This window comes from Anomalospiza imberbis, chromosome 1 (genome assembly GCF_031753505.1).
Source record: "Anomalospiza imberbis isolate Cuckoo-Finch-1a 21T00152 chromosome 1, ASM3175350v1, whole genome shotgun sequence".
In the NCBI taxonomy this organism is placed as follows: domain Eukaryota; kingdom Metazoa; phylum Chordata; class Aves; order Passeriformes; family Viduidae; genus Anomalospiza; species Anomalospiza imberbis.
In genome coordinates, this window is record NC_089681.1 from 152,202,766 (window position 1) to 152,230,595 (window position 27,830).

Below are 27,830 nucleotides of genomic sequence, written 5' to 3' on the forward strand. Positions count from 1 at the left end.
CTGCTGCTCCAGCAGTGCAGGGAAATGGCATCAAATGAAACTCACTCGTGGCAGGTTCCAAATGAGCAAAAGGAGGTTCCTCCCACATTGCCTGGTGACGTTCTGGAACGCTCTGCTTGGGCTGTTGCAGGTACTAAAAGACAGCAACTTCGAAATCTTGTCAGAGACACAATACTAGGAGAGCCAACTATTGGCATGACCTCGGGCTGTAGTTCTCATGTCCTTGCAGAACACAGGGAACAGGTCCATGCCTGGTCTATCTCATATAGGTGTTTGTGCCTTACACCAGATATAAACTGTAATTTTAACTGTAACTAATTCTGATTCTAAAGCAAAACATGCATACCAACTCACTTTAAATTCCTGTGGGAATATTATAACAGTTAAATATTTTAGTTAATAAGTGAAAGCTAGAGTGAATATCTTAGAAATAGAAAAGGTTGTCTAATAGATCTATTTTAATTACTTACAGTATCTTTTTATGTTTTTCCTGCATGAGTTATTCCAAATTAAGAATCAACATTTTCATTTAAGGGTATACTTACCCATTTCTAAGCTCAGTTCATTAGGTCTTACTTCCAACCTACTTCATATCCCCTCCTCTGCTAACTTCCTTGTAAAAGAGAAAATAAAAAGGGGGGTTGTCAATAGAACTAATATATCAAAATACCAATAAAAGTTGGCAGGCTCATAAGTTGACACCTGATAGCTGGTCATGTTGAAACTTTGACATGAAGGTTAATTTCACCTCAGCCAGGAAGATGTGCTGACAAAGGCAGGCATCCTTAGTGGCAGTTTTTACTTACAGTGGGTGACCCTTGTTTTTGAAATGTCAATAGGAACACACCTCCCCCCCCCCACCCCGTAGTCTAGGGAGATGCAGCACTTTTCTGGTTTTGAACAGGACAAATTCACTGTACTTTGGATTGCCGAGGGTAGTCTCCCTGGCTGCTGATAGCTAAGCCTCACTCAAAGAAAACAGCCATGATTCAGGCTTTGTGGATTCAGGCAAGGTCTTCCAGAATGCATTAGCCTCAGTTCTGTGGTCCTGCTCTTCAGTCTGTGCTTGTCCCATGCTGCTGAGACCTGCTGCACTGTCTGGGAGCTGCTGTCAGGGGGAGAACTCCTCGGGGCACACCTGCCCAAGGACTGGGAATGTGTCAGTGTTGCTGTTCTGGAACATGGCAGATTCGTGCTTCCAATGTTTGGATATTCCTTGCTTCCTTCTCAGATCCGGGAGCTGGTTCCCGAGTCCCAGGCCTACATGGATCTCTTGGCCTTTGAGCGCAAACTAGACCAGACCATTATGCGGAAGCGTGTGGATATTCAGGAAGCACTGAAGAGGCCAATGAAGGTATGTTGTGAAAAATGTGTAGATTGTGTCAGTGGAGGAAAATAATTCTTGTAGTAAATGGTGGAAGTACCTTTCAAGTGAAAGTGCCATTAGCAGAAGTGCTTTGGAATGGGTTAGGCAGAGCTCCTAAGAGCAAACAGTTGGCAATCAGCATGCATAGAAAAGTGGTAGAGAAAATTCTGTGGCTATTACCAGCTCTAGCTTCTGAAAGTCTTTAATAAGGGGAACAATAGCCTAGGGATAAATAAAGGATAGATAAACACTGTTTTGGGAACTTTGTATTAAAATGATAAAAAATGAGAAAATAAGAGATTAGAGGGGTGTGCTGAAGGTATGTATTACGTTTCCAACTCAAATTTGGTCAAAAGTGGAACTTGTGGAATAACAGAACATACAATGGGAAGAATTACTTACAGAAGTTATTATTTGTGTAAGAAAAGAATGGATGACATTTTCTTCAGTTTCTATTAGATAAAGTCCTGCACTTCGCTCTTCCTAATATCACACTGAAAAGGTCTGTTTCTAAGTTTTCTGAGTCTGTTCATTGGACTCATGGAATAGTTTAGATAGGAGGAAACTGGAGCTTATCTAGTTCAATGTTCTGTTAAAAACAGGGTTGTCAAGGCCTTGTTGAGTGTTGAAAATCTGTAAGGATGGAGGTTTCACAGCCTTGTCAGGTAGTCTGTTACATTTTTTGTTCACTCTCATTGTGAAGAATTTCTTTTCATGTCTCATTTAAGTTCTTGTGACTGTATTGGGTAGCTCATACTCTATTCCTCAACTAATTCCCATAGAAAGAAGGATTTTGTAGCTATATGTCTGCCGTGACATAAAGCTATCATTCTTGTCTTTACCACAATGATGGGGGTCAGCCCAACAAAGTCCAATATTCTGTTGTCTTTGTCACTATACAGGTACCTGATAAAATGTGGAAGGCTTTTACCTCTTGGTGTTTTTTCAGTTGATACATGTGAAAGGAACAAAAAAAAAAAAAAAAAAAAAAGAAACAATTAAGTTCTATTAACACCTCCTAGACAGAAAGGAAACTGAATCCTCTATGGTCTAAATCATGAGTTCATTCTTAAAAAGTGTTGCACATAATAGATTGTACTCTCAGAAGAAATCATTTGTCTTACCTTCTTGATATGGGTTGAACACCATTCTTTTAAGCTAGTTAGGAATCTGGCCATATTTAAAGGTGATTGAAGACTTTGACTTGAATTCATAAATCAGTGGTAAGTTATTTATTCTGTGGCAAACTCTTTAATGAGGGAATTAACAAGTGCACAAGGTCCTAGCTCTAAGCTGTGCTGTTGAGATATTAAGTGTCTGGGATAGGGAAGAGTGTAGGAGGCACAACACTCTACAGAAACTGTAGACAGAAAATTCTGTTTCCATCTAGGGCTCAGCAGACATGTTTTAAATATCATTTACTCAGCTAACACCTAGAGAATGATCAATCAGATGTTTTCCAAATTCGTGTATAGGTAGTCCTAGCATATAGGTATCAGACCTGTCAAAATAAGGCTAAACCTAGATAAACTTGGGTTTTTCTTAATGTTTATATTTCCATTTTATTATAGTTGCAGAATTGGTAGCAGCAATAGAAGTTACCTCTGCGTTTCCATCTCTTATCAAAGCTCTTGTAATTTTGAAACACTTGCCTTAAAACAATGATTCTCAAACTGGAATTGTAATCCTAGGAGAAATATGAATTTGTCTAAATTATATGAAATTATGTAGGCGATATACAGGATTTCTCATAGTTATCAGCTGTAGTTGCAGTTCCAGTGTTTGTCACAGTGATTGAGCTGTAGCTAGAAACAGTTGTAGGGAACCACAGATTTATGGTCTAGTGTTGCTCAGGCTGGGTTTTTTTTGTCTGAAGACTAACTATTCTGGGGAAATTTTAGGAATAATTGGTTAAAGCTTTTTTTTTTTTTTTTTTGTGAAGACAGTGCATAAAATATGTTTGGCTTGTTGATCCTACTTGGATCTCCTAAGAACAGTTGCACTCTTGAACCAGATGACAGCTGTGGGATGGCTCAAGAAGTGAGGAGACCTGGGCTTTGGGCAGCTGTTGAAGGGAAAAATGGCCTTCCCCACCTGTCAGCTCCTTTGACTACTGTCAGCAGCCCTCTTCAGCTGCCAGCTTTTCCAGTTTAGATCTTGCCTTGGCAGTTTTCTGCTGGTTGGACATTGCTGTGTACTCTCCTCTTCTTCAGCCAGTCCTGCATTCTTGGATTGCATCTGTCACGAGAGTCTCAGAATTCCTTGTCTGCAGAGCAGCATTAGCAAGTGTCCTTGTACTGACATCATGGAAGACCCACAATGTCAGAATTCCAGAAAGAACTTTTAGGAAGTAGTCAGGCAGACAGGGCTGTTTGACATATATAGCAAACTCCATGGCCTGAAGGAAACGGAAACCATACATTCAACAGATCAGTAGCTGTCATTAAAGAATGAATTACTGAAAATCTATGCAGCTCTAAGACCATGGTGGACTTTGGGAGTGGGATTTATTTGGCTAAGTATAGACATAGCCATTTCATTCGTTTATATGTGACCTAGTCTCAGCTCTCTTCATGGTTGAGAGATTAAGCTGGTGTAGGCAGAGGTGTTCAGGGCACAGTTCTTCTCATACAGAAGTGGATGTTTAAAATAATATAGATAAATAACACTCTCTGAAAATGTTTATTTCTCTCCATTGTATAACCCTGAGATAGACAGTTGTCTCCATAAACATAAGACTGAGATGATTTTCACGCCAAAGCCTGAACCAGGGTCTTCTGACTGAAAGTGGGATGTGACCATGTCATAAGCAGGGCTCCTACTCCAAGTCCTGGCACCACAGACAGTACTTTCATCTCACCCAAACCAGAGACAGTCATCCAGGCACTGTCATTCTTTTGCAGTGTACTGATGTGAGACATTCAGTTTACCAGATATGGGTATAGTTGCAGTTTCCAAACTAAATTATCTGCTTCCAGGTTCTCCATTTTTAGGTGAAAAACTAGTAGCATCAGAACATCATCATACTGTCTCTCTCCCTAGTTTTGTGAATTGAGATTTTTTTTTCCCCACTTTCAGGTTTTAGGATGACTGAGGAATTGATATTGGATTGTTGCCAGAAAGCAATTTGGTTTTTTTTTCTGAAACACTTGTCTTTTGGCATAATTCTATGTGTTCTGCTTTTTGCATTATGAGATGAGGAAAATGGGAACACCTTATCTCCTTTAATCAGTCAGTGTTTTAAATATGTCTTTCAGGTTGTTTAATGTTCTCTTTTCTCAGGTAAAAAATTAATTCCTCCCAATCATTGTAGAAAAATAATTTTTCAGTGCACCCGTCTTCTTCTTATTATCTATCACTATACAACTCCTCATTCTTTCCTGAGGAAGTACAATATACAACTATGAAATAAGCTGCTACAGATGATTTTGTAGACTATTGTGCATAAAAAATTCTGTTTCAGTCCTCTGTAGTATTTCTTCACCTTTTTCTGAATTTTGTTGTTGTTATTTAAGCTTTTATAGAACTATCTGCAAGTATTTTTCATGTGTTGGTGTAATTTTGAACTCAGTAAGTATTGTCTCATTCCTTTTCATTATTCATGATACTTGTGTAGTCTACTGAGTCACTGGTTTTTCTGCATTTGGGTTGGCCATTTTTAAGTTCATGTCCATTTTTTTTTTTCAGGAGTTACCTAACTAATTTTGTTTCCTCTACAAATTTTGACATATCTTGCTGCCACTCTGAGCGAGATGCCTCTATATTCCAGCTCTGTTATGGACAGTCTTCATTTAATTTGGGTATTTTATAATGATCAGACAATGGTCATTGTTTTTCCGTATCCTGATTCTTATTTTCCATGTTCATTTTGTTTTCTAAGAAGTTTTTTTTTCTGTGAGACCAGGAAATTGTTACTGCATATGCAAAAGCAGAAACACAGATTTTAATCTTTTCTGTGCTTTCTGCTTGAGGCTTTTATGCTATCTTAAGGTTCATAGAAATTCACCCTTAAGATATACTTAGAGAGCTCTTAACACAACTTACAAGATTGGCTGTCAGATTTTCTTGAGTCAGTCAGCAGTAGACTATCTGCTAGTAACTTTGTTTGTTTATTTAAAATCCCAAGCACAACTTCCCTGGAAGTGTCTGGGAGGTTTTGGGTCCAGCCTGAGAGTTCATTGAAGGAAACTAACTTCAGCAGTTGATGGAGATTTGTCTGGGGATAGCACACAGATCATGGGATCATCAGATACTTAACTTTCTGATTCGACTTGTTAGGGATTCAATACTAATGGAAACTGAAAAAAAAAAAGTAACACTGTAAACCAGGGAAGGTTTTCTGAAGGATTTGACAGATTTCCAGCATTTCACCCATTTACTTGAACTTAAAGCTGTATTGATTTGTGTGAAGATGACATCAGAGAACTTGAAGAAAGAGCAAGCTGTAGGTGTGCTGCCCCACCGTTCCTGTCAGCCTCCCATTCAGATCTGTTTGATTTCACGTGAGCTCGCCCAGCAGTTGTGCTGACACCTTTGCAGCAGTTCATTGCTGATATGACCGCTCATCTGTTACATATGATTATTTTTTCTTTTTAGTTTTCTCAAGGAGAAATTGTAAGTGCAATACAGTGGGTTTAGGGGAAGACTTTTCATTTTAATATGACTGCTGTTTAAAGTTTCTTTTGCTGAAGCTGAGTCAAAGATCAGTGTCTTACTCTAAGAGAACAAGGAGATCAAGCATTTACTGATTTTTGGACAAGAGATTATTTGATTCACAATGTTGATCAAGTCTCTGTGAAGTTCCCCCTGCTTAGCTTTGCCTTTTTTTGGTGATAAAGTTCTGGTGTGTCTGAAGAGATGAAATGTGATGCTTTCTTCTTGCCCTAGAGCTGTAAATCTTCTCTTTAGATTTTGCTCCCAGCTACTGAGAATCCTTTGGTTGCTTGCTCTTCTGTTCTCTGTGAATCCACCATACAGAGAGGAGAACAGATTTTAGGTCTGTGTGATAAAGCACCAGATTAAGAAATTTGCAGAATTTATTGAAGGGCAGTGGCTTCTTGCCACTGCTTTATTTAAGCTGCAAAGCAATCAAGTTGCTCATAAATTTTATCATTTCCTGCCTGGATGAGATGGAGTTGCTCAACTGGAGACGAAAGAATATGTCATTCTGAGAGCCTTCTGGATATGAACTTGACATTGTTGTGGAGCACAGGGATACTGAGAGTGAACCAAATGCAGTGGGGTTTTGGTGTGTATCAGCAGCTGAAGAGACTTTATGGCCTGTACTCTAAAACCCCACCAAGCACCGTGTTGGTATCTTTCTTTCTTGAGCTCAGTTTTGGCTATATCTCGTCTCTGAACTGGCGTCTTCCAAGACTGGACATCCCTATGATAGCAGTATAGCTGTGCATGCTAGAGTTGTTATTGGATTGATCCCTTCAGGTAGGATTCATACTGTACTCTTGGGTCTCTGCTAAGGGTCTTGCTTCGCAGGCTCGATGGTAGTATGAATCAGCTGCCAGGAGAATAGTCACAGTAGGAGAGAAGGATCTTAAGGGTCCAAAGTAACTGTTCCTGGCTGTAGAGCCACAGTTCCGAAATTTTGCTAGGGATTTCTAAATTTATTTTCTTTAAATTCCACTGCATGAAGTAGGCATTACCACTGTTGGTAATAAGGGTGTGTAGGGCAAGTTCAAGAGCCATTGTCTAGTTCCTGGACCCGGAAGAGGAGATAGCCTCCCAAAATGTCTGGGAGCAGAACCATTCCCAGGTAGCTCATACAAGGAGCCAGTGGTGCTGGCAACACTAAATGTCTGTTAAGTAAAAGCCTGCTTGTGTATGTAGGTACAGTTCTGCAAGTAATCCAGGTGGGGATAAAATTTAGGAATGGTGCATAAAATGTCCAGTGTAATTTGAAGAGTTTTGAGTTTAGAAATGTAAAGTCCTTCACAAATCCACCACACTAAATAGAGTTTTGGGGTCAATAAAATAATTATATTATGAAATAGCACTTTGGCAACAGAAATCTTGTGGGAAAGGATGGAGAAAACATGGATTCACAAGAATGGTTTTTCTGTTAATCTGCCTGTTCTTACCTGTGTAAACCTATCATTTTCTGCACTGATGGCACCTTTGGAAAATCCTGTTTCCTGTCAGAGCATGCTGTTGACACTCCATTTCTATCAAACCTCTCTGTCACTTTCTTCTCCAGATTTGGCAGAATGCAGTAATTTTCCTGTTCCTCTTCAGCCACACATCTCTGCCTTCCCCATTCCTCTATGCCAAATTATGCTGTATAATCTGCTGTATGTTACTCGTTCTCTCCTATGTGTGTATAAGCTTTACAAGATTGCTTCTATCTTACATTGTTTTGTTGGCATTAACTTGACAACTGTAGCCTTTTTGACATTGTGTTCTACATAGGTATTGGAGATTAGAGTCCCAAAGTAATTTTTTAATTTTTGGTAACAATCTTTTCTGGAATCCATACATCAGACTTAATAGCTGGGTTTTCCACATGATGCATGGAAGGAAGGGCACTTAGAAATGATACAGCCATAAGTCACTGCAGTGACTGGGAAACTTCAGGTGGTCTGTAAAAATGACAATGTATTAGCATGAATGTGTCTCTGACAGACTTGAGCATCTGGATTAGGGATGAAGCAGGGTGGCTTCCTTCACTCAGGTCCCCCAGCAAGCTGGAGCTGCAGCAATGTTTGCTCAGGGTGGAGGCAGGTGGGGTGAAGAGGAAGGTAAGGCAGCCGGCGTGTGTGTGTCGGTGTGTTCAGTGTGTCTGCGGGAGGATTGTTACTGGATGCTGCATGATGGTAGAATGCAGATGGGCAGAGATGTGCCCGGCAGGTAGTTTGCAGCGTGAGCTGTATTTGTGACTGCCATGTACAAATCTGAACTGATGCAACTATGAAGGACATTTGTGTTGCAATAGAGTTGCAGCTGAATTTTAGCAATCTAGCTAGGTTGAAGCCAGAAAGGACATAATATCATGCTTTACTCACAATGATTTCTCAGATATCTAATCCAGAAGTATAGGATGTATCACTTCTTAGGCATGGCAACTTCCTGTCTTCCTCCATTTACAGTGAATTTCAGCGTGTTTGTATAGCCAAGAGTTTTTGAAAGGAATTTTCAGATTCATCTCTTCAGTGTATTTTCGTACATGTAACAGAATCTTAAATTCTAATACAACCGGTGCAGCTGTACAAAACATGGAGATTCCCTATTAAATGTGTAATTATCACCTTTCCTGCAGCTTCCTCAGATCCTGAACTTAAACCGGATATGTACTTTTCCTTTGTTTTTGTGCATAACAGCAAAAGCGGAAACTGAGACTTTACATCTCCAACACATTTAATCCTGCAAAATCAGATGCTGATGACTCTGATGGCAGCATTGCTTCGTGGGAGCTGCGCGTGGAGGGGAAGCTCCTGGATGATGTATGACTTATCTCTGCTTCACTGGGGCTGGCAGGATCTAAAGGTTGTCCTTTGGGGTGGTAGGTTTTACTGGGGACATCAGCTGAGACAAGACATGTCTGAATGGCAGTGTTGACTTGTTGCTGCTGGGAAGGCACTGTGCTCCACCCAAGTGAGGGATAAGGCCCTAATGGGAATGTTGGAGAGTGCAGTAGAAAATAAGGCAGACATCAGGACAGGACAGGTAGGAGGAAGTGGAGAGAAGAGGGCTGAGATTAATCCCTTTAAAGAGATGGCAGGGTTCAGGTTACAACAGGTATGGTAATTCTGGCCTACAGTGGGTATTGCATCTTGTGAAGAGCAGGATAACAAGGAGAAGGCAGTACTTCATATTCTTAGGGGGTACAACACAATGTATAAATGGTTAGAGCAAGGATGGAAGAAGTATTTTACCATTATGAAGTCCTCAGAAACCTTAGCGGTGGATTTATCTGTCGTTGGGGAAGGCTGGACTTTGCTAATAAAGGCATCATCTATTTGAAAAGACTTCACAAGTAAGTATTTATAGGCTAAACAGCTGGAGAACATGCATGCATGGAAAGGGCAAGGCTTTCAGTCTGTCTGGAGGTAACTGTACGTGAATCAGAGTCTTGCTGGAGGAGGAAGTGGTGATAAAGTGCAGCATCTGGGAATTGAAGTTAGACAAATTCCGTTTAGAAATTAGAGCATAAATTTCAATAAAGAAAGAGATTCTTTATTGGAACAACACAGATTTTCAATTACCAGCATTTTTAAATAAAATATTATCTGCATTAAATATAAAGAAATAAATTGGAATCCTGTGGCCTGTATTCTGTGGAGAGTCAGGTAATCATAGACCTTCTAGTTTTTAATAGAGACAGTGTGAGCTGTGCAGTAAACAACAAATACTGACAATTAAATGAAAATAAAAAACTTAAAAGGAAATAGTTTTGCTTAGTGGATGACCAGTCTGCAAAATTTACTGTAATCTGATAAATCAGACCAAGAAATTAGCACTCATCAAAAAAACCCCAGGCTGTTAAAGGTATACAGAGGACTTAGGATGATAGAATGGTTTGGGTTGGAAGGGATCTTCAAGACCATCTCATTCCATCCCACTGCCCTGGACAAGGACACCTTCCACTAGCCTGTGTTGCTCAAAGCCCCATCCAAACTGACCTGGAACACTTCCAGGGGTAGGGCAGCCACAGCTTCTGTGGGCAAACTGCCTCACTACCCTCTGAGTAAAAAATGTCCTTCTTAAGACCAGTCCAAACCTACAATCTTTCATGAAAACCATTGCCCCTCACCCTATCACTACAGACCTTGGTAAAAAGTCTCCCTTGATCTTTCTTACAAGCCCCCTTTAAATACTCCCTGCAACCTGCATTTCTCTGGGCTGAACCCCAGCTCTCTCAGCCTGTCCTCACAGGAGAGGTGCTCCAGTCCTGAGAAAGGTCCAGAGAATGGCCATGAAAATTTTCTCATGGATGCCATGTTCACCTTACAGGCCAATCCTTTTCAATAACATTAAGAGTCAAGGAAATCTTCCCTAAAATGTGCACTGTTCCACTACTGTAGAGATTTTTGCATCTTACCCTGTTTTTGTCAGAGGGAAAACTCAATTAGATTGATCACACTTGTGGTTTACATGGGATTTAATGTTCAAGACAGACTGAGAAGTCTAGGACACAAACTAATAAATGCGGCCTTATACATGTCTGGTTCTTCTGCTTGTACAGCTCAGCAAACAGAAACGGAAGTTTTCATCTTTTTTTAAGAGTTTGGTTATTGAACTGGACAAAGATCTTTATGGACCTGACAATCATCTTGTGGAGGTGAGAAGGCTGTGCACCCTTTGTGTACATACCATTTCCTGGCACACATAAACACCTGGCGCCTGTTGCCTCCCTTGTTTAAGGGACTTTGCATTCATGATCTCATTTAAAGTATTTTCAAAGTTTGCAAAATTCCATTATCCTTAAGAATGTTTGCTAAAGGAATCTCCTCTGAAAACATAGATGATTTAGTGCTGCAGTGCACATCTTAGAACAGAATGTATGAAAAGATGAAAATATTGTGCACGTTTCTCCTAACAAGTAAAGTATGTTAACAGCAGAGTAGATTCTGCACTAAAGCTGAATTGAAATGACTGGGGGTGGGGGGGGGAGGTGTTGTGGTTTGGTTTTGTTGTTGTCTGGTTTCTTTTTTAGATTGCCAGATCTTCAGAAAGCTTGCACTTGTCTGATTCTGGTATGGTATACTGCTCAAGATGCACCTCCATGGACATCAGTGAAAAAAAGACCAACAATTTTGCTTTTCCCTTTGTTAGTGGCACAGAACTCCCACAACCCAGGAAACGGATGGCTTCCAGGTGAAGAGACCTGGGGATGTCAGCGTGCGATGCACATTACTCCTCATGTTGGACTACCAGGTCAGTGCACTGCTTTTAGCCTGGAACATACAGCCACTGGGACCTAGTGCAACAGCGCAAATTCGTCTTGTCACACACCTCAAAACCCAATATACTTGTACTTGCAGTGTCACACGGTCCATTGAAGTTAGAATGATACGAAATGGACGGATTATTTAAAATTTAAAGGGGACAAATCAAGTGAGTTTCTAATTTAGTCTAGCAAAATATTGGTCTTGGCATTATGTTAATTAGTATTTTTATTGCCCATCTGCAGAAAAAATATGCATTTCCTCCTCTAGCTTCTTAGAGAATAGTCAGATGAGTTGTATGCAAGTTATGTGTGTAGTTCTTTAAAAAAAAATCAGAGAAGAACCTTTTACTAGGGATGCCTGAGCTAGCTGTATAGCTGTGGCAGCCTTACCTTGGCACAAACGATGGATACTGCAGTTGTGGAGCTCACTAATCTGACTGAAACTGTTCCTGGAAGAAATGTTGCTGTCTTAAGGAAACTGTTAACTGTTAAACTCCACTGCTGCGAGTAGATGGGATCCCCTTTTTCAGTGACAGTTCAGGTTCAGATTCATTTTGATGGTGTAACTTTAAGTACTTGTTCTCTGCCACCTTCTTTTGACTCCAGGCAAATAGCATCTATTCAGGATATAGACACTCCATTTTATGTTAACAGAGAGAAAATTTTATTAATTTTAGGGAGCATATGGGCTAACTGAAATACTGATACAAGCAGCGAGAATTTTTGCTATTAAGACAATATAATGATCTTTGTTATGCTCACCATTATTATAAATTTATGCTTTAAAATAGATGTTCTTTTGTTCTTAGGTCCTGATTTTTTATAAAGCTAGCTTTGGGTGACCCACCACCCATCAGAGTAATCCTTGCTTAATAATGTGGTGAATACTAATCCTGAGTATGAGTACACACTTGAAGAAGCATCTAATTCCAAATTATCCAAGGAGTTTATGTTGCAAGAGATGGAGAACAGGGAAGTTGAATTGTATCACTGAGATAAGGAAAAGAAATAAAATCCATTGGCTGGTTGTGGTTGGGTAAATTTTTTGGTGTGCACCAGAATGTTCATGCCTGACCAGAGTTCCAAGACAGTGTGTTGACATGAGACAGCAGTTATTAGCAGCTGTGGAAGCATCATCCTGCCTTCCTTCTCTCTCTCTCTGTGGTTAACTTCCAGTAGTTGAGAGGAAGGGCTGTTCTTTTTCTTCTCTCCTTCCCAAAAGTCAAATTTTGCATCAGTGTTGAAAGGGAAAATTCTTCCTGAGTCTTTGTGCAAGTTTTTATTATTTGAAGCATGTGCTACAGGTAGTCTGTGTGCACAGCACGGGTACAAGGTCCTTCTTCCAGAGCACCAGTGGTGGGACACAAAAATACAAACTTGTATTTTTGCAATCTCTGCCACTGAATGGGATACATCTCCTCAGGAGCCGAGTCCCCCGAGAATTAAAACTGAAACTTCATCCTTGCGTATCTGTCTGCTTTCCTCTGTACTGCCACCTCCTTGGCTTTCTGTTCCAGCCTCCCCAGTTCAAGCTGGACCCGCGGCTAGCCCGTCTGCTGGGAATCCACACGCAGACGCGCTCGGCCATCATCCAGGCTCTCTGGCAGTACATCAAAACCAACAAGCTGCAAGACTCCCACGATAAGGAGTACATTAACTGCGACAAGTACTTCCAGCAGGTAACTCTTTTTTGGACACAGTAGCTCTTTAGAAGCAAACTCTAACATCCATCCACAAATTCGGGATGAATGAAAATGACTGATTTTTATTTTCCCTTGATGATTTGTGGTATCTTCAGTACTGAATGGCTTTCAGCAGCCACTACAACTAATATCATTAACACTCTCTCCATGTGCCAGTGTTGTCAAAACCCCCTACATGTGGTGGTTCAGCACTTCCACAAAAGTTGTTGTCTTTCCAGGAAGGAGGACTTCTGTATTGATTTGATGGGTTTTTTTCCTCCATTGTATCATTTTATGCTAAGAAATAATCTGCTGATTCTGATTGTCACATCATATGTAGATCTGTTTTCTTCCCTTCTCTTTCCCTGTTTATGAAGGAAGAAGACATGGAAGATACAATTACAAAAGCTGTTTTTTCTTAAATCTTCTTCAGATAATGAAATACCCTTAATGATCTGCATGATATTTTGAAAGTAACATGTTAAGACTTTTTGTCTTGCACAATGACCTCTAGACTTAACCAAGGCGTCCACATAAAAACATCTCCACCCTTCCTGTAAATATGATTATGGGGTTTTTTTGAAAGTTAATGTTAACTGAGCTATCACTGTCTTACCTGGCTTTGTTTTTCAGGTGTACATGACTTACTTTGAAAGTAATGGAAAGTAGGGTTTGTGAAATACTTCTGTGTAAGGAAAGTATTGGCAATTACAATGAATGAATAATGTTTTAGCAAGCAATGAAAGTAAGTGTTGTGGTGAAACTTGTATCCCAGTTTTCTCTTTATTTTTTTATTTTCTGTTAGTAATTTGCCCTACAGCAGTTCAAAGTAGCCAATGCTTGCAGTAAATTTAAAGATATCTCTGCACATTTGCGACTACAAAACATAACAGAATAATTGTGAGATTTGTGGGTATTTTTAGGGATATAGAACCAAAGTGGTCAGGATTATATAGTCATTCTCTTGTTTTTTTGGGTTTTGGTTTTTTTGAGAATTACAGCATGCAGTCTTTTTCACAAATAGTGAAAACTCCATATTAAAACCACATAAGAATTTTTGGCTAAGTGACAATTCTGTTTGTTCTCTTGATCAGATTATTTGATTTCCGTTCTTTATTTATCTATAGCAAATGTAGACTGAGTTTTGTTTCTGCCAGCCCAAAGAGGAAATGGGAAAAGGGAGATGAAAAACATTTGAAAAATCATGAGCAGAAAGAAAAAGGTGAAAAAGGAGTAGTTTTTTTATATTTTGGTCAATAATTACAATCCATCAACTAAAACTGGCAAGTAGCAAATTGAAATCAAACAAAAGGACTCAACCATATTTAAACTTCAAAACTCCTTGCAATAGAACCTTGCAAATGCTAAAGTGTATTAGTGTATATAGGTATAAAGTGTATATAGGTTCCAAAAGTGACAAACCAATGGATGAAAAATCTTGGGCTGTTTTAAATGTAAAGCTGTGGAAGCTGGGAGATTTTTTTGGGAAAGAACCAGTATATGTTTCTCCTGTTCTTACATTTTTCCTTTAGTATCCACTTTTGGCCACTACCAAGCGCAGGATAGTATGGTAGATTTGTAACAGATCCTTTGTGTGGCCCTGTACAGATGTACATATCTTATTTTTAGTAAGCAGGAGAGCCTTATCAATTTTATTTATTTTAACTTTCAGTTTAAGAACTTTGTTAGAATAAGAAGTTGTTGAAGCTGTCTTCTCATGCATCTCATTAGAGACTTATTTGCTCTTAGGTCTCCTTTGTCTTAGAACTCTGCAGGAATACTATGACACCTGATAATTGTCTTCTCATCCTCAGAAGATGAGTTAAATGAGAGAGTTGGGAAGTAGCTGATTGCTTTTCTAGAAGACTGAATCTCACACCCTGCAAGAGCTGGCTAATCTGGAATAGTTTCATAAGAATTCAGTGCTTGCACTGATTTAAATTATAAATGGTATTGTTTTGAGTGTTTGTTTTCCTTAGGTCTCTGGCAAAATTGTCCTAATTAGGTGATCTTGCTTTCAAAACTGACACTACTACTTAGGAATCTGAATCCCCATACACTAAATGAAATATTTCATGATGAGTTTTTTTTTTTTTGTTTTTCACTCTGATACTCTCAGGTTGAGAGACAGAGGGCAAAGGAATTGGGTTAATAATGCCTTCCAGTCTGATAATATTTCTGTAGATTCTATAGTTTTAGCCACATAACTCCTGGAAAGAAAAGTGTTGTCCTGGCTGGAAGTGTGTGTATCATTCAGGGGAGCAGTACGCAATGCACCAGTGACTCTGGCATTCCCCTTGAGATACTGCTCTTCTCACTTGGTGTGCCAGTTTTTCTGAATCCCGCGCTGCTGTATTCTGCTTATGTCTAAGGGCACAAGACAGTACAGACTAAAAAATTACCACTGACTGAGTTACCTGACCCACCAGGATCACAGTAGCCAGAGAGGCTTTCAGAGCCTAACTTAGTTTAGACCACTAACTCCAGTTAGGCAGGAATGTGAGAAGCTTTAGGAAAATTCCACCCAGCCACAGTTTCCAGTCGCCCATCCTCCTCTCACTAACGTGTGCCCTTGATCTCTTTTCCCTTCTTAAAGCTCTCGTCGCTCAGGCACACATCCATGTTAGGAGTTTGACATGAGTGTTGAGCCAGTGATGAGAGCAGATGGCATGGAGCTTGGTGTGGAGAGATTTTGGGTGGGAATTCCTCAGTCATCTCTATCAAGTGTCAGAATTCAGGACTCAAATAAGGAGTGAACTGCAGACTCAGGAAGTTTTGTTACTTCCTTGTTCTTCAGAAACTAGCTGGCTAAATTCCTGGATACAGGCAAGTCCAACACAGCTTTTAGAGTTGGTGAAGACAGATCCTTTTCTGTTTAAAAACGATGTTTACGTTAGCAGGGAGATTTGAAATCCATTGCTTTTTTTTTTTTTCTTTCTTTTTTTGTTTTTTTTTTGCTTGTGTTACAAGCAAAAGCAAGAAAAAAGGTTCAAAGGTATTTTAAAAGCAATAGAACCTTGCAAATGATTCCTAGAGCTGGCTTCTAGGTATTTCTGCCGCCAAATTCACTCACGTGTGAAAACTGTGAATTTCAAAAGATACTCTATGTGAGGAACCCCAGATGTCTATTTTATGTCTATTCTACAACCTGAGAGTCCTTTATTTTCAACCCTGCCTGCATCCTTTGTCTCTGGAGCTGCAAAGGTTGTTTCTGTTTATAGATACAATACTATGAGCAGTGTATTTCTACTGTCAGGTGAAAATAGTTTCCCTAAGAGGCATTTGCATAGGCCTCAACATTTTTACAAATTGCCTCCACATAAGAGCACATTTTAAGGCAAGTGTTAATTTATAGTTTTTTATATATGTTTTTTTAAGGTCAGCTTAAATGGAGTATCTTTAGAGAAAAGTCTGTTGCCTGTTCAGAGCATTAAAAATCACAGTAGGAAACAAAGGCTGTAATAATTATATTTCTGAAAACTCAAAGTGTAAAGAGTGTTATTTCTATATTCATGTCAGTGCACTGCCATTGCTCACAGAAAATTTCCAAATTCTACAGCTTTTAACCCTTTCCAGAATTTTTTTTTCCTGAATTCAGCAAAAATTCATTAATTCATTGTGTGATTTCCGGGCTTGTCCTGCGCAGAGCCAGGAGCTGAACTCAATGACCCTTGTCAGTCCCTTCCCACCCAGGATATTCTATGAGTCTATGATTCTATTTAGCTTCAGGACCATAGTAAAGAGAAAGTTATCATAAGCTGTTGTTTGGAAACAGGTGGATCCCTCCCAAGAGACTGTTCAGGCTTTGGTTAAAAATAAATAATATCACATTGACTTTATTTTTTCCGTAATCCTGAAAAACTCACAAATTGCAAATGGTTTTAAAATTCAGAAATGTTTTCTTGTCTTTTTCTTTAGCACAAAATATTGCAGCAAACATTCCTTGGGGGGAAAAATGCAAACTGTTTTTGTGTTTTCTCCGGTAAAAAAATTCAGTCATTTTCTTTACAATATGCTGCTGTAAACCCTCAGTAAGAGATGGAGTATTTGCTTCTCTCCCATCATTGATACCGTTGATCCTCATGTCCCATTGGAGGGTCCTCTTCCCTCCAGCAGCTAAACCAAAAGTAAGACACCTGAAATTATCATGGCCTGATGGATATGTCTGGAAGCCCAGATAAAAGTGCAGGGACAGAAGCAACCAAAATTTTAATCTGTGCAAGGAACCTGAATTACAGCTTTCAAAAACACCTTCTGTAATTGCCTCAGTTCCTTGTGAGCTGTGGATTCCTTACTTTCTCACTTAGCTGCAAGATAGGCTTTGGACAAACAAAATTTGTTGTTTATTGTGTTCCAGATCTTTGACTGTCCACGGCTGAAGTTTTCTGAAATTCCTCAGAGACTCACTAACCTACTGCTGCCGCCAGACCCGATAGTGATAAACCACATCATCAGGTAAGCTGGTTGGTCAGCTCAGCACTGTCCTGTGCAAAACACTCACTAGATAAAGTACAGAAAGAGCTGCAGTCGCTGTAGGGACCAAAATCCAGTTTTTATAACTTCCAGATGAATACCTTGGACTTCGTTGTATGTTCGTTCTATATGTCATTCTAGTTTGTATAATTCTGAATTATTTTCACTAGCACAGCACCAATTTTCTAGGAGTATGAAAAACAGCTTTTATATTTACTAGAATACCATTAGTTGGGCTTTTTCCTAAGGAGAGAGGAATGAAAGTTTGAACCCACAAAAAGAGATAAAAAAGAAATTGAAATGAGGTATTGTGTATCATGGGCAATCATTCTAATCACTGATATATTATGTAAAATGTACAACAGCATTGCGATTTCAAATGCAGGGCCAGTCCATGCATGCTTCGTTGGGATTGGGTCAGCTCCTTGACTGTTAGTCTTATCCTGAGAATGCCAAGGAGTCAGGAGATCTCCAGAGATTAACAGCAAAGGATGCCTGGATTCAGAGGAGGTCATTGTGACCAAGACACTGAGCTCTCATATCCTTTTCGAAACAGATGTCTTCCTGGCATAGCAGATGAACACAACTTTCAGCTCTCTTGGGCTCTTCCAGCATGTGCCTTATTTAAGTGACAGCAGTGTACATGGAGGAGGGAGATAAAGAGACTTTTCTGGGAGTTGCAACTTTACTGTTCAGATATTTCAATCCTTTCCAAGTTTCTTTGTGGTCAGGGTCAAAACTCTGATTCTGGATGTTTAAAAATTATTATTACTTAGGTTACTGATTTGATTTCCTACAGAATATATAGAATATATTTTTAAGCAGATGTTTCTGAATTTGCTTAAAATTGGGCTCTTTTTTTTAAATTTGTAACATATGTGATAAGAAGTTTAAATATTACATAGGCTATGGAAATGAAGTTTGCTTTTTGATTCATTTGAATGTATCAAACAGAGTAATGAAAAAGCAGCTTGGTGGCCGTGCAGATCGAGAGCTGTGTACGTACTGTCATTGGGCACAATGCAGTGACCTGTCTGATGGACCACAAAAAAGCTGAGCTCCTCAGAGATAGATAGTTATGGCTTAGAGAAAAATGACAAGGAGCTGATGATTATGTTTCTGGGACAGAGAGAAGGCAAAAAGGTACTGGAGAAAGTGGTTTTTGTCAGGTACCACCTAAAGAACAGGTGTGTGTCACAAAGCTACAGCTTTGTGTCTAGCAGCATTCTCTGATACTCTGTGTGCACCACACAGCACCTGACAATCTTAAATGGTACTGACGTAACGGTGTGGACAAAGGAAGAACTCATTTCCTGCGAACAGGTAGTACTTTTACAGTGAAGTCTTTACAGTGTTGGGCTAAGCTAAAATAAACCTGGAAGTCTTCTCCCTGAATTTAAAGAAAGTAAGTAATTTTTAGAGTCATAAAGTCACAGAATAGAAGGAATTACTGGTCGTCATTGAGAGCTCCCCCATCCAAACTCAGATCAGGTCAAAGTCTATCCAGGATACTTAAGGGCCTAGTCCAGCCAAGCTTAAAACAGGGTCTCACAAATGCTCTGCCCTGTCACTCTGCATTCAGTTTTTTAGAGTGAATGTAATCATCCACTGAAACAGTATGCCAGCTGCCTGTCCTGGTTTAATCCGATCTTCAGCCTGTCCTGGTTTAATCCAATCTTAATCCATCCATCATTCTCTCTCCAGCAGGGCAGGGGGAAGCGTTGAAAAGGTAAAAGGGAGAGAAAGACAGTATAATGATGATGATGATGATGAACAAAATCCAACACTATGAGCGGTACAGATGAAAACTATTGCTCACCACCAACTGACTGATGCCCAGTAAGACCCTGAGCAGTGAACACCTGCCCCAGTTTACTGCTCAGTATGGCACCACATGGTTTGGAATATCCCCTTAGTCAGCTGGGGTGAGCTGTCCCAGCTGTGTCGCTTCCCAGCTCCTTGTGCACCCCAGCCTCCTCGCTGACGGGAGGTGTGAGTTGCTGAAAAGGTCTCAACGAGCTGCAAGCAACGATCAGCAATAACGAAAATACCTCTGTGTGGCCAACCGTTTCCAGCACAAATTCACAAAACAGTCCCATATCAGCTACTATGGAGAAAATTAACTCTATCCCAGCCAAAACCAGCATACTACTACAGGGAATTTTTCATCACAAGTGATTGTAAATGTATGTGTTCATAATTCAGATAAAACCTCAGGCCTGCCTTTTACAGGAAGATCAAGTAGATCACAATTATTCATTCTAGTTTTAGAGGATATGCACAGGGATAGAAATGTGAAGTATTCTAAACTCATTCTAGAAATTATAATAGTATTGTAGAATCACTCTCTGGGCACCAACAACCTTCCTTTTTCAAGAAAAAGAAGAAACAGTGCAATGGGGTTGAAGTAGACAAAGTAGAGATGCTGATAGAAGTCAAATCTCACCTGAGCTCAAGCTAGAAGTGGAGATTTTCTTCAGTTGTACTCCTAATTGCAGCTGACACACCTGGAATCAGAGGTAAAAGAATAACCTCTGTGGGATTTCTGTTTCTGCAAAGAAGCGAGACATCTTCCTCACTATTAAAGAACACAAGCAGACTGCAAAGCATAGCTCTCCAATATTCTTCTAGTATAAACAGGCTATCTCTGGCATCCCCCTTTTTGACTACTGTCATGATTTTCTAGAAACCAATTCCTTATAGCTCTTGCAGCTTCTCCTGGCAGGTCTGTGCTCCAGCCCCCAACATCCTACTGAGCCTCTGCGGGCCTTGCTCCAGGGTGTCCCATCTCTGTGGTCCTGTGCCCACCAGTCCAGATCCAGTTGCACCAGCGTGGATTAGCAAGCAAGAGCCTCTTTCCTGGGCTTGATGGCAAAACCTGTGCTAATAGAGCCCCTTTTGCAGCTGACCTTTGCTATGGCTGCCTTACCCCTCAGACTCCTTCTGCACTGTTGTCTGTCCCTCAGGGGCGCCCAAGCCCTCTCCTGCCAACCTGTTTTCTACCCCACCGATGCCCACCTGTCCCCCTGCACGGTGTGATTCTCTGCCAGGAGCAGAGCTTTTCCTGTGCTGAACTTTACCGCGCGGAAGTGCCGTCCCGTTTCTGCAGCCTGTCAGGCTCCCTCTGCACAGCCCTGCTGCCCTGCCTGACTTGGGCTCGGGACTCTGGGAGGCCCGAGGACAGGATTCAGCTAGGAGCAATGGAGCCAAAGACAACGTGGAGCCTTCTCTGTGGCTTTCGACATGAGCGGCAGAACCAGACCCAGACCTGGGTTTTTCTCTAGCTTTCCTTCTGCTGCTCATCTTCTTTCTGGTGGCTACAGGATCACAGATTCTCAGAATGTTTGAGGTTGGAAGGGACCTCTGGAAATCATCTGGTCAAATGCCCTCCCCTGCTCAAGCAGAGCCACCTATAGCAGGTTAGCCACAGCCGTGCCCAGATAGCTTTGGAGGGTCTCCAACATGGGACTCTCTGGGCTGGGGAAAAGGCAGATGGGCTTTGAGGGTCTTACTGCAACTTGTGCTATTGCTTAGTCACCCTTACAGTAAAAACATGTTTCCTGGTGTTCAGAAGGAGCCTCCTGTGTTTCAGTTTGCACCACCTGCTCTTGTCCTGTCACTGGGTACCACTGAAAAGATCCTGGCTCTATCTTCTTTAGACCTTCCCTTCAGGTTTTGCTAAGTTCCCTCCCCACCAGCCTTCTGTTTTCTAGGCTGAATAGTCTCAGACCTCTCAGCTTTTCCTCAGCTGTGAGGTGCTTTAATGCCTTCATCATTTTCATGGACCTTTGCAAAATTCTCTCCAGTAGCTCCATAGATCTCTCTTGCACCGGGGAGCCCAGCAATGAACTCAGTACTAGAGGCGTCCTCATCGGTCTTGAGAATAGAGAAGAATCACCTTCCTCCACCTGCTTACAACACTCGTAATGCAATTCCATCCATGGAAGTTCTTCTGTTCCCCCAAGTCAGTCAAGCTCAATTACATCCTGAGCAATTTTTTTTTTTTGCTACCTACTGCAGATGCACACAACCCACACATTTGACAGGTAGGGTTGAGAAGCTAGCATTTTTATATTGCAAGTGACAGTGACTGAAGTCTGATTTACCAACTACTGCGCTGAAGACTGTTTTCTTGTTAAGAAGCTTTAGTCTAACAATAAAGTAAATGTTAAGTCTAAAAGTTGGCAAATTAAAGATAAATTTAGGACAGGACAAGCCAAAGAATGATACTGGTATTTAGTGTAACAGGTCTCAGGAGGATGTTAGAAATTGAATTTGATGGTCTGGGCAAAAGCTTCAGCTCAAAAGTCTTTGAAATCTGGCTGAAAAAAGATGAGAGAATATACTAGAATTGGAAAATATATAAAGATACCGTGTTCTTACATTTTTTTCACAGCATCTGCAACAGGCTTTATTGAAGAGTGAATTCTGGGCTGTTGGAAATTAATTCTGATTCATTATGGCAGTTCTCATGATCTTGTGTTATACTCTCCATAGTGTTGACCCCAACGATCAGAAGAAGACGGCTTGTTATGACATAGATGTAGAAGTTGAAGACCCATTAAAGGGCCAGATGAGTAGTTTTCTTCTCTCAACAGCTAACCAACAGGAGATAACAGCATTGGATAACAAGGTATTAGCTCAAGAGTAAAGTATCCCATGGTACCTGTACTCATTGTATAGCTTGACATGTGTTTGGTGTCATGTGTCAGACAGTAATATTGTGAGACAGGGACTTGTTAAGGGCATGTGCTTTCAAGGGATGAATAAGCCAAATGCAGTGGGAATACATCAGGGTGAATGGCATTCCCACTTAGGATTTGATCCAAGGCCTGACATGGTTGTTGAGATGATAGAGTTTCACAGGTAGTATACTGAGTCCCCTCATGCTTGAGAACCACCTGAACTGTATGATTCACTTTTTATTGAGAGGTCATGATATCTTGCTAAATTGCTAAGCCAAAGCTAGGAGAATCTCATATCAGGTGTGGGGTTTGTATTCATAACTGCGGAATGGCTCTCTGCGTTAGGTGGAGATCCGGAACATGCATGGCAGGAAAATCACTTGGACCACTTTGGCAGTTCTAAGTGATAGTGGAAGAGGATCATGTGCACTTCAAATAATAATATCTGTCTTAAGGCAGTGGTGGGTTTTGCAGGCTTTTTTAGGGATTAATGTCCTAGGGGCTGTTAGTCAGTTCTGGCATGTGCCAATGGCTGATTTGGATCAGCAAGGGATAAACAAAAATGCCTTCTCAGAGCAAGGCCCAGGTTCTCTTTGTTTACTGCTAATACAAACAAATGTGTTAAACTCTGGTCTTCATGCAGTTTTAAAGGGGGTCTGGGCACCAGCAGTGCAATTGATTCTGGTAATTGTTGCAGTGTCTTTGCTGTCATGGCTCTTGAGGACGGTCCTTTTCAGCTGCTCAGTCAGTTGCTTCCCAGCCTATATAAGCTCGCAAGCAGCATGCATGGGGTTATTCTGTTTCCAGTCCCGCTCACCTTTTCCCCTGTCTGTGTCACCTCTTTTTTGAGTATTTGCTACAGCACAGGGCAAGCTGTGATCAGTGAAGTTACTGAAGTCACTGCTGGGTGAATGGGCATGGGCTGCTGCTGTTACCCTCTGTGCATCGCATTGCTGTGCTGCCATGGAGTCCCCTCTTGGGAATTCGGCACACACCAATGGCATTCGCTCCGCACAGCTACAGTGTTTTCCCAAAGAAGGAATGATTTTAAGTTGACAGCAGCTCTCTTCTCTTAACGTACCATGTAGTAGCTACACTAGTGGCCTTGATGGCATAACCAGGTCAAGGGATGATAATTTTCTCACACGTGCTTGGTCACCTTAGCTGTTTTGTCAAAAGAGATGAATACATGAAACTAAACAAGATAGGTTTACTATTTCAAATTAGAATGTTAGAGGGACAGGGCAGCAAAAGTTTGCTTTTGCATGTGTCTATGTGCAAATGATTCATGAGCTGTCCTCCTGTTCATACTTGATGACTATCCATTATAGGACCTTGACTCCTCTTCAGTCTTCATTCTTCCCCACTAGTTAATATTTTTGCCATAGTATTTCTAAAGATATGATTAAATTTCTATAAACCTTCCATACTCATGATTTCTCATTGTTCACGCTCTTCTTTTTGCATACATCGTGACTTTTACAGGCTTTCTCTTAAAAATCTAGAAGTCATGGGTATTCATTTGACGTGGACCTGATCAGGAAACTGCTGGAGTTTTTAAGGATTACAGTAGGATATTGAAGATCACGTTGTTAACCAGGGGAATAACTGTTTTCTTGCACTGGGCACTGCTTAACTACTTATTTATGTAGCACCTTTTCTCAAAGATCCCAGTCTTGGCAAGCAGAGTGATTCTACACAGGAAATTATTACATTGTGCAGTGACATGGCTTAGTTCTGCATGCCATGCAGGAGTTCAGTGCAGGAAGTAAAGGAGAATCCTGTACATACTTGTATTGCAGAAGTACAAGTGAGACCAAAATGTAGTGGCAGGATTGCAGTTAAGTTGCTGCTTTTTGAACTGAAAAAGCCCTAGGAAGGGCTGCACAAGTCTGTGGTGTAGAATTGTCACCTTTGTACATTACCAGGAGTACAAAGACAGTATTGGAGCTGACCTGATGGTCACTGGAGCATGGGAGAAATTAAAGAATATCTGCTTTGGTTTTTTTTTCTGCCAGATTCATGAGACAATTGAATCCATAAATCAGCTAAAAATACAACGTGATTTTATGCTGAGTTTCTCCAAGGATCCCAAAGGATACATCCAAGACCTTCTCCGGTCCCAAAGTAGGGATCTTAAGGTGAGCTAAGATTTGAAAAATCCATTGAAAAATCTTAGTGGAACCAGAATGGAAGAATTTTATCTAAATGTTCATAGAGTGTATAGCCAAACATCTAGGATGGATGATTGGTGGAAGGCAGACAATGAGTGGACTACTGCAATCCCAGAGTAGATAGGAAAGATAGTTTAGGAAAGGAAAGATAGTTTTGGGTGGGGAAAGGTAGTTTAGGTTGTATTCCAGTTCCAGTGGAACAGTGGTGTTTCATGGGAGTGGTAGGTCAATTTGTGGCCAGACAGTAAGTTCAAAATGCAGGGCTTTGTTGATCTATGCTGTAAATTCAAAGCTGTAGCAGGAGCATCCTATAGTATGAGAACACAATTTGGGTGTTGGTTTATGGTTTAATCTTACCAGCTGTCCTTGAGCTTATCTTTGAGATATGCAAGAAATCAAATGTAAAGAACTTCAGTTGTTTGACAGCAAAAATTAGTAATTTGTTCCTCATGGTTTCACATTTTCTGTCTTTAACTGACATGCTTCAAAATCAGTTGTATTATTGAATCCATTTAATTATTTTAATAAAATCATTGTGTCTTTCTTATATAAATGCCTATTGTTAACTAAATAGTCTTCCCAAATTCTACTCTTAAGATTATGGTTATTATTATTTATATTGTATTCAAAGGGGACAGGCATCTGAAAGCATGTTTAAATAAAGCAGACTTTGACTTGAGGAACTTAGAAACAGAGGTGCAATGGAGCTTCTCTAGCTATATACTTGGAATAGTTGTTCAGAGTTTTCCCTGACTGAGAACTAGTCCCATAAGAGCCTTTTCTATTAAGGTTCTGCCCTGCTGGCATCAGATTCCATAACACTGCTTTGCATAATATGCCAATAACTATATTTCCTGTGATTATGTGATGCTGGAGACATAGTCATCAGAATTCTATTTTTCGTAGAATGGCTCCAACCCCCTGCTGCCCTGTCCCTGGAGGCAGATTGGACAGGGCTTGGAGCACCTGATCTAGTGGAAGGTGTGGAGGAGGGGTGGAAGGGGGGTGGAATGAGAGGAGCTTAAAGGTCCCTTCCAACACAAACATTTTGATCGTTCTATGATCCTGTTTTGGCAGTAAGCACACATTGTCCATTTGCTTTGGGCTTTGAGAACAGTTCTATTTTTATGTGTAATGTGGATAAATTTTCACTCTGGGTAAATCTGAACATTTCTCTATGTAGTAGAAAAGCTATGGTGAAAAATGGTTTTATTTTTGTCACAGGTGATGACTGATGTGGTTGGAAACCCGGAGGAAGAACGCAGAGCTGAATTTTATCACGAGCCATGGTCTCAAGAAGCTGTGAGCAGATATTTCTACTGCAAGGTATGAAAGAAATATCCACACTGCTGACTTATAAATGCATCACTTGCCACTGAGCAATTTAATCTGCTAAACTGTACAGTGTGTCTTTTTCTTTCAGATCCAGCAGCGCCGACAGGAATTGGAACAATCTTTGGGAGTGCGTAACACATAAATACTGCTCACAAAATTCCATTGGCATCATGACCGCCAAACCAGTGGACTTCTCAGTGTTACTTAGCTCACTGTTACACATGGACCTGCTTCCTGACTGGATGAGAATGTGCCGTCAACACACCAGTCAGAACACCAGCTTTAGAGTGACCCTTGAAAATTGTGCCCAGAACAGGTGTCAAACCGTTCCAAGCCAGAGACAGCACCATACAAGTGTCAGTGTGAAAGAAGACTAAAGGTTCACTCATCAACGCACATTGTTAAGTTTTAGTGGAAAGTTAAACACTACACAGCAAATCCTAATGGGCTATGCTTAGAATCATGGTGGCACCGATGGCGGAGGTTGAGATAGGTGTTCTAGGAGACTACAGATTTGGAGAAATAAATGAAATCTTACCCTATGGTACCCAAGAATCTCAAACAGTAACTTATCTGGAATTAGAAAAGATAGTCTTTCTTATAGCTGTGGAATGCTTTATATTCCTGAATAGAGTTTTTATTTCAGCTGGACCAATGCAAGAAGCTATCTCACCATCTGAAAGAACAAACTAGGAGCATTTGCATCCTGGAATGTAGAGCCCGTCTGGAAGAAAGACATATAGTCAGGCCATCTCTTCTGCAGATGCAAATAATTTCTCTTCCCCTTGTCCTGGCAGTGAAAGGTAGATTGAATCACATCTCACTAGATGGGTATGATCTGTACACTGTACTGAAAGAAAGAGAATCATTCCTGGGATAAGAGCTTCTTATGCATCCTTAATATCAGTGGTATTAGCATTGATGAGAGCAATGAGGCATTCTGAGAAAACTAAAAGAATGTCATGGTGCTTTGCTGATGCCTGCCTTTAACACAGCAGATATTAACAATAAGTATATATGTAAAATACCAGATTATTTAAATGTTTCTCTGTGTGCCTGTAGGGTTCATCACTGAAAATAACTTCCTAATTCTTGGTGTAGAATCCAAGAATCTTAACTTAATGTCACATGGTCGTTTTTTCTTTACTTCAAGATGTTAACAGAGTCCCTGGATAGGTCTCACATTTTGGTCACAGGTGAACTGCCTCTTACTATGAACTATTTAGCTCTCCCATACATGATACATGCTAGTTATTTTGGATGCTGTTGAGTTGTAAAGCACTATCAGCCTTAAATAGCACAGAGAACATATTCCTTGGAAATCATCTTCTTTGTAAATGTATGACAAATTCAGATAATGGGAATTTACAGAACAATTTCTTGGAAGCAGGGACATCTTCCTTAAATCCTTCCCCTCCTCATTTTTTGTAGTGCACAGATGAGCTGTAATAAAGGCCCAATATAATTTCTACTCCAAAAAGCAGCTGCCAAAATGTAACTGTCCATTTGATGTGGCACTCAAGATCCTCTTCTAGTTTACTCCTTTTCACCTCCTTTCGTACACTTCCTTGGAAAGAGAATCAAATTCACATGTGGTATGGAAGGAAGGCAGCTCTTCTGAATAAATGCATTTTTTCTCTAGTGTCGTGTTTTCTGCTGTCTTTGCCAATTTCTCTCTTAGTTTGACTTAAAAGTTTCTTCTCTTCAGTCACAGAAGAGATATTCTTCTCTTTACCCCTTTATTTAATATCTTTGTTTTCACATTAATAGTGCCATAGCTTTTAGTCCATCCATTGTGTGCAGAGATGTCTTGGAAAATTTACTTTTGATTGAATGTATGTGATGGCAGTACTCTCCCACAAAACCTGTTGGTGTGAGAAAAAAGTATGGCAGTACTTCATGGTCTGAGGCCTTTTACTGGGAATGGCTTGACTTGGCATTTTTCCTTTTTGTGTTAACCCCACTTTTCACAGTAAAATGTGAAATCCTGCAGTCTTAAACTGGTTATACTGAGGGACTGTGAGGCTGCCACAGTGATGGACTTGAAACGTTACTTAATTTAGGACTCCGCTAATTGGACTACAAGCAAGCATTACGAGAACAAAACAGTGGGGGTCATCTGCTACTCTGCTTCCATATTTGTTATGCTGCTGTGTCCATTGTGTGCATGCTGCTCGGTGGATAAAACTCTTGTCTGTATGTGGCAAACAGAGC

At 40.4% G+C, this 27,830-nt stretch overlaps 1 protein-coding gene across 6 annotated transcripts in view; it reads left to right on the forward strand.

Annotated features, from left to right (window-relative positions):
* The window catches only part of SMARCD3 (SWI/SNF related, matrix associated, actin dependent regulator of chromatin, subfamily d, member 3), a 77,591-nt gene extending 50,334 nt beyond the window's left edge, over positions 1 to 27,257 (forward strand). For all 6 annotated transcript variants that reach the window (XM_068177055.1, XM_068177060.1, XM_068177045.1 and 3 more), the window contains 10 exons: positions 1,232 to 1,354; positions 8,698 to 8,820; positions 10,563 to 10,658; positions 11,153 to 11,254; positions 12,785 to 12,946; positions 17,307 to 17,404; positions 21,920 to 22,055; positions 24,126 to 24,248; positions 25,506 to 25,607; positions 25,705 to 27,257. In XM_068177055.1, the coding sequence (XP_068033156.1) occupies positions 1,232 to 1,354; positions 8,698 to 8,820; positions 10,563 to 10,658; positions 11,153 to 11,254; positions 12,785 to 12,946; positions 17,307 to 17,404; positions 21,920 to 22,055; positions 24,126 to 24,248; positions 25,506 to 25,607; positions 25,705 to 25,758 (1,119 nt within the window). In that variant the 3' untranslated portion in view covers positions 25,759 to 27,257. The remainder of the gene's footprint in view (positions 1 to 1,231; positions 1,355 to 8,697; positions 8,821 to 10,562; positions 10,659 to 11,152; positions 11,255 to 12,784; positions 12,947 to 17,306; positions 17,405 to 21,919; positions 22,056 to 24,125; positions 24,249 to 25,505; positions 25,608 to 25,704) is intronic.
* Positions 27,258 to 27,830: the final 573 nt, after the last annotated feature.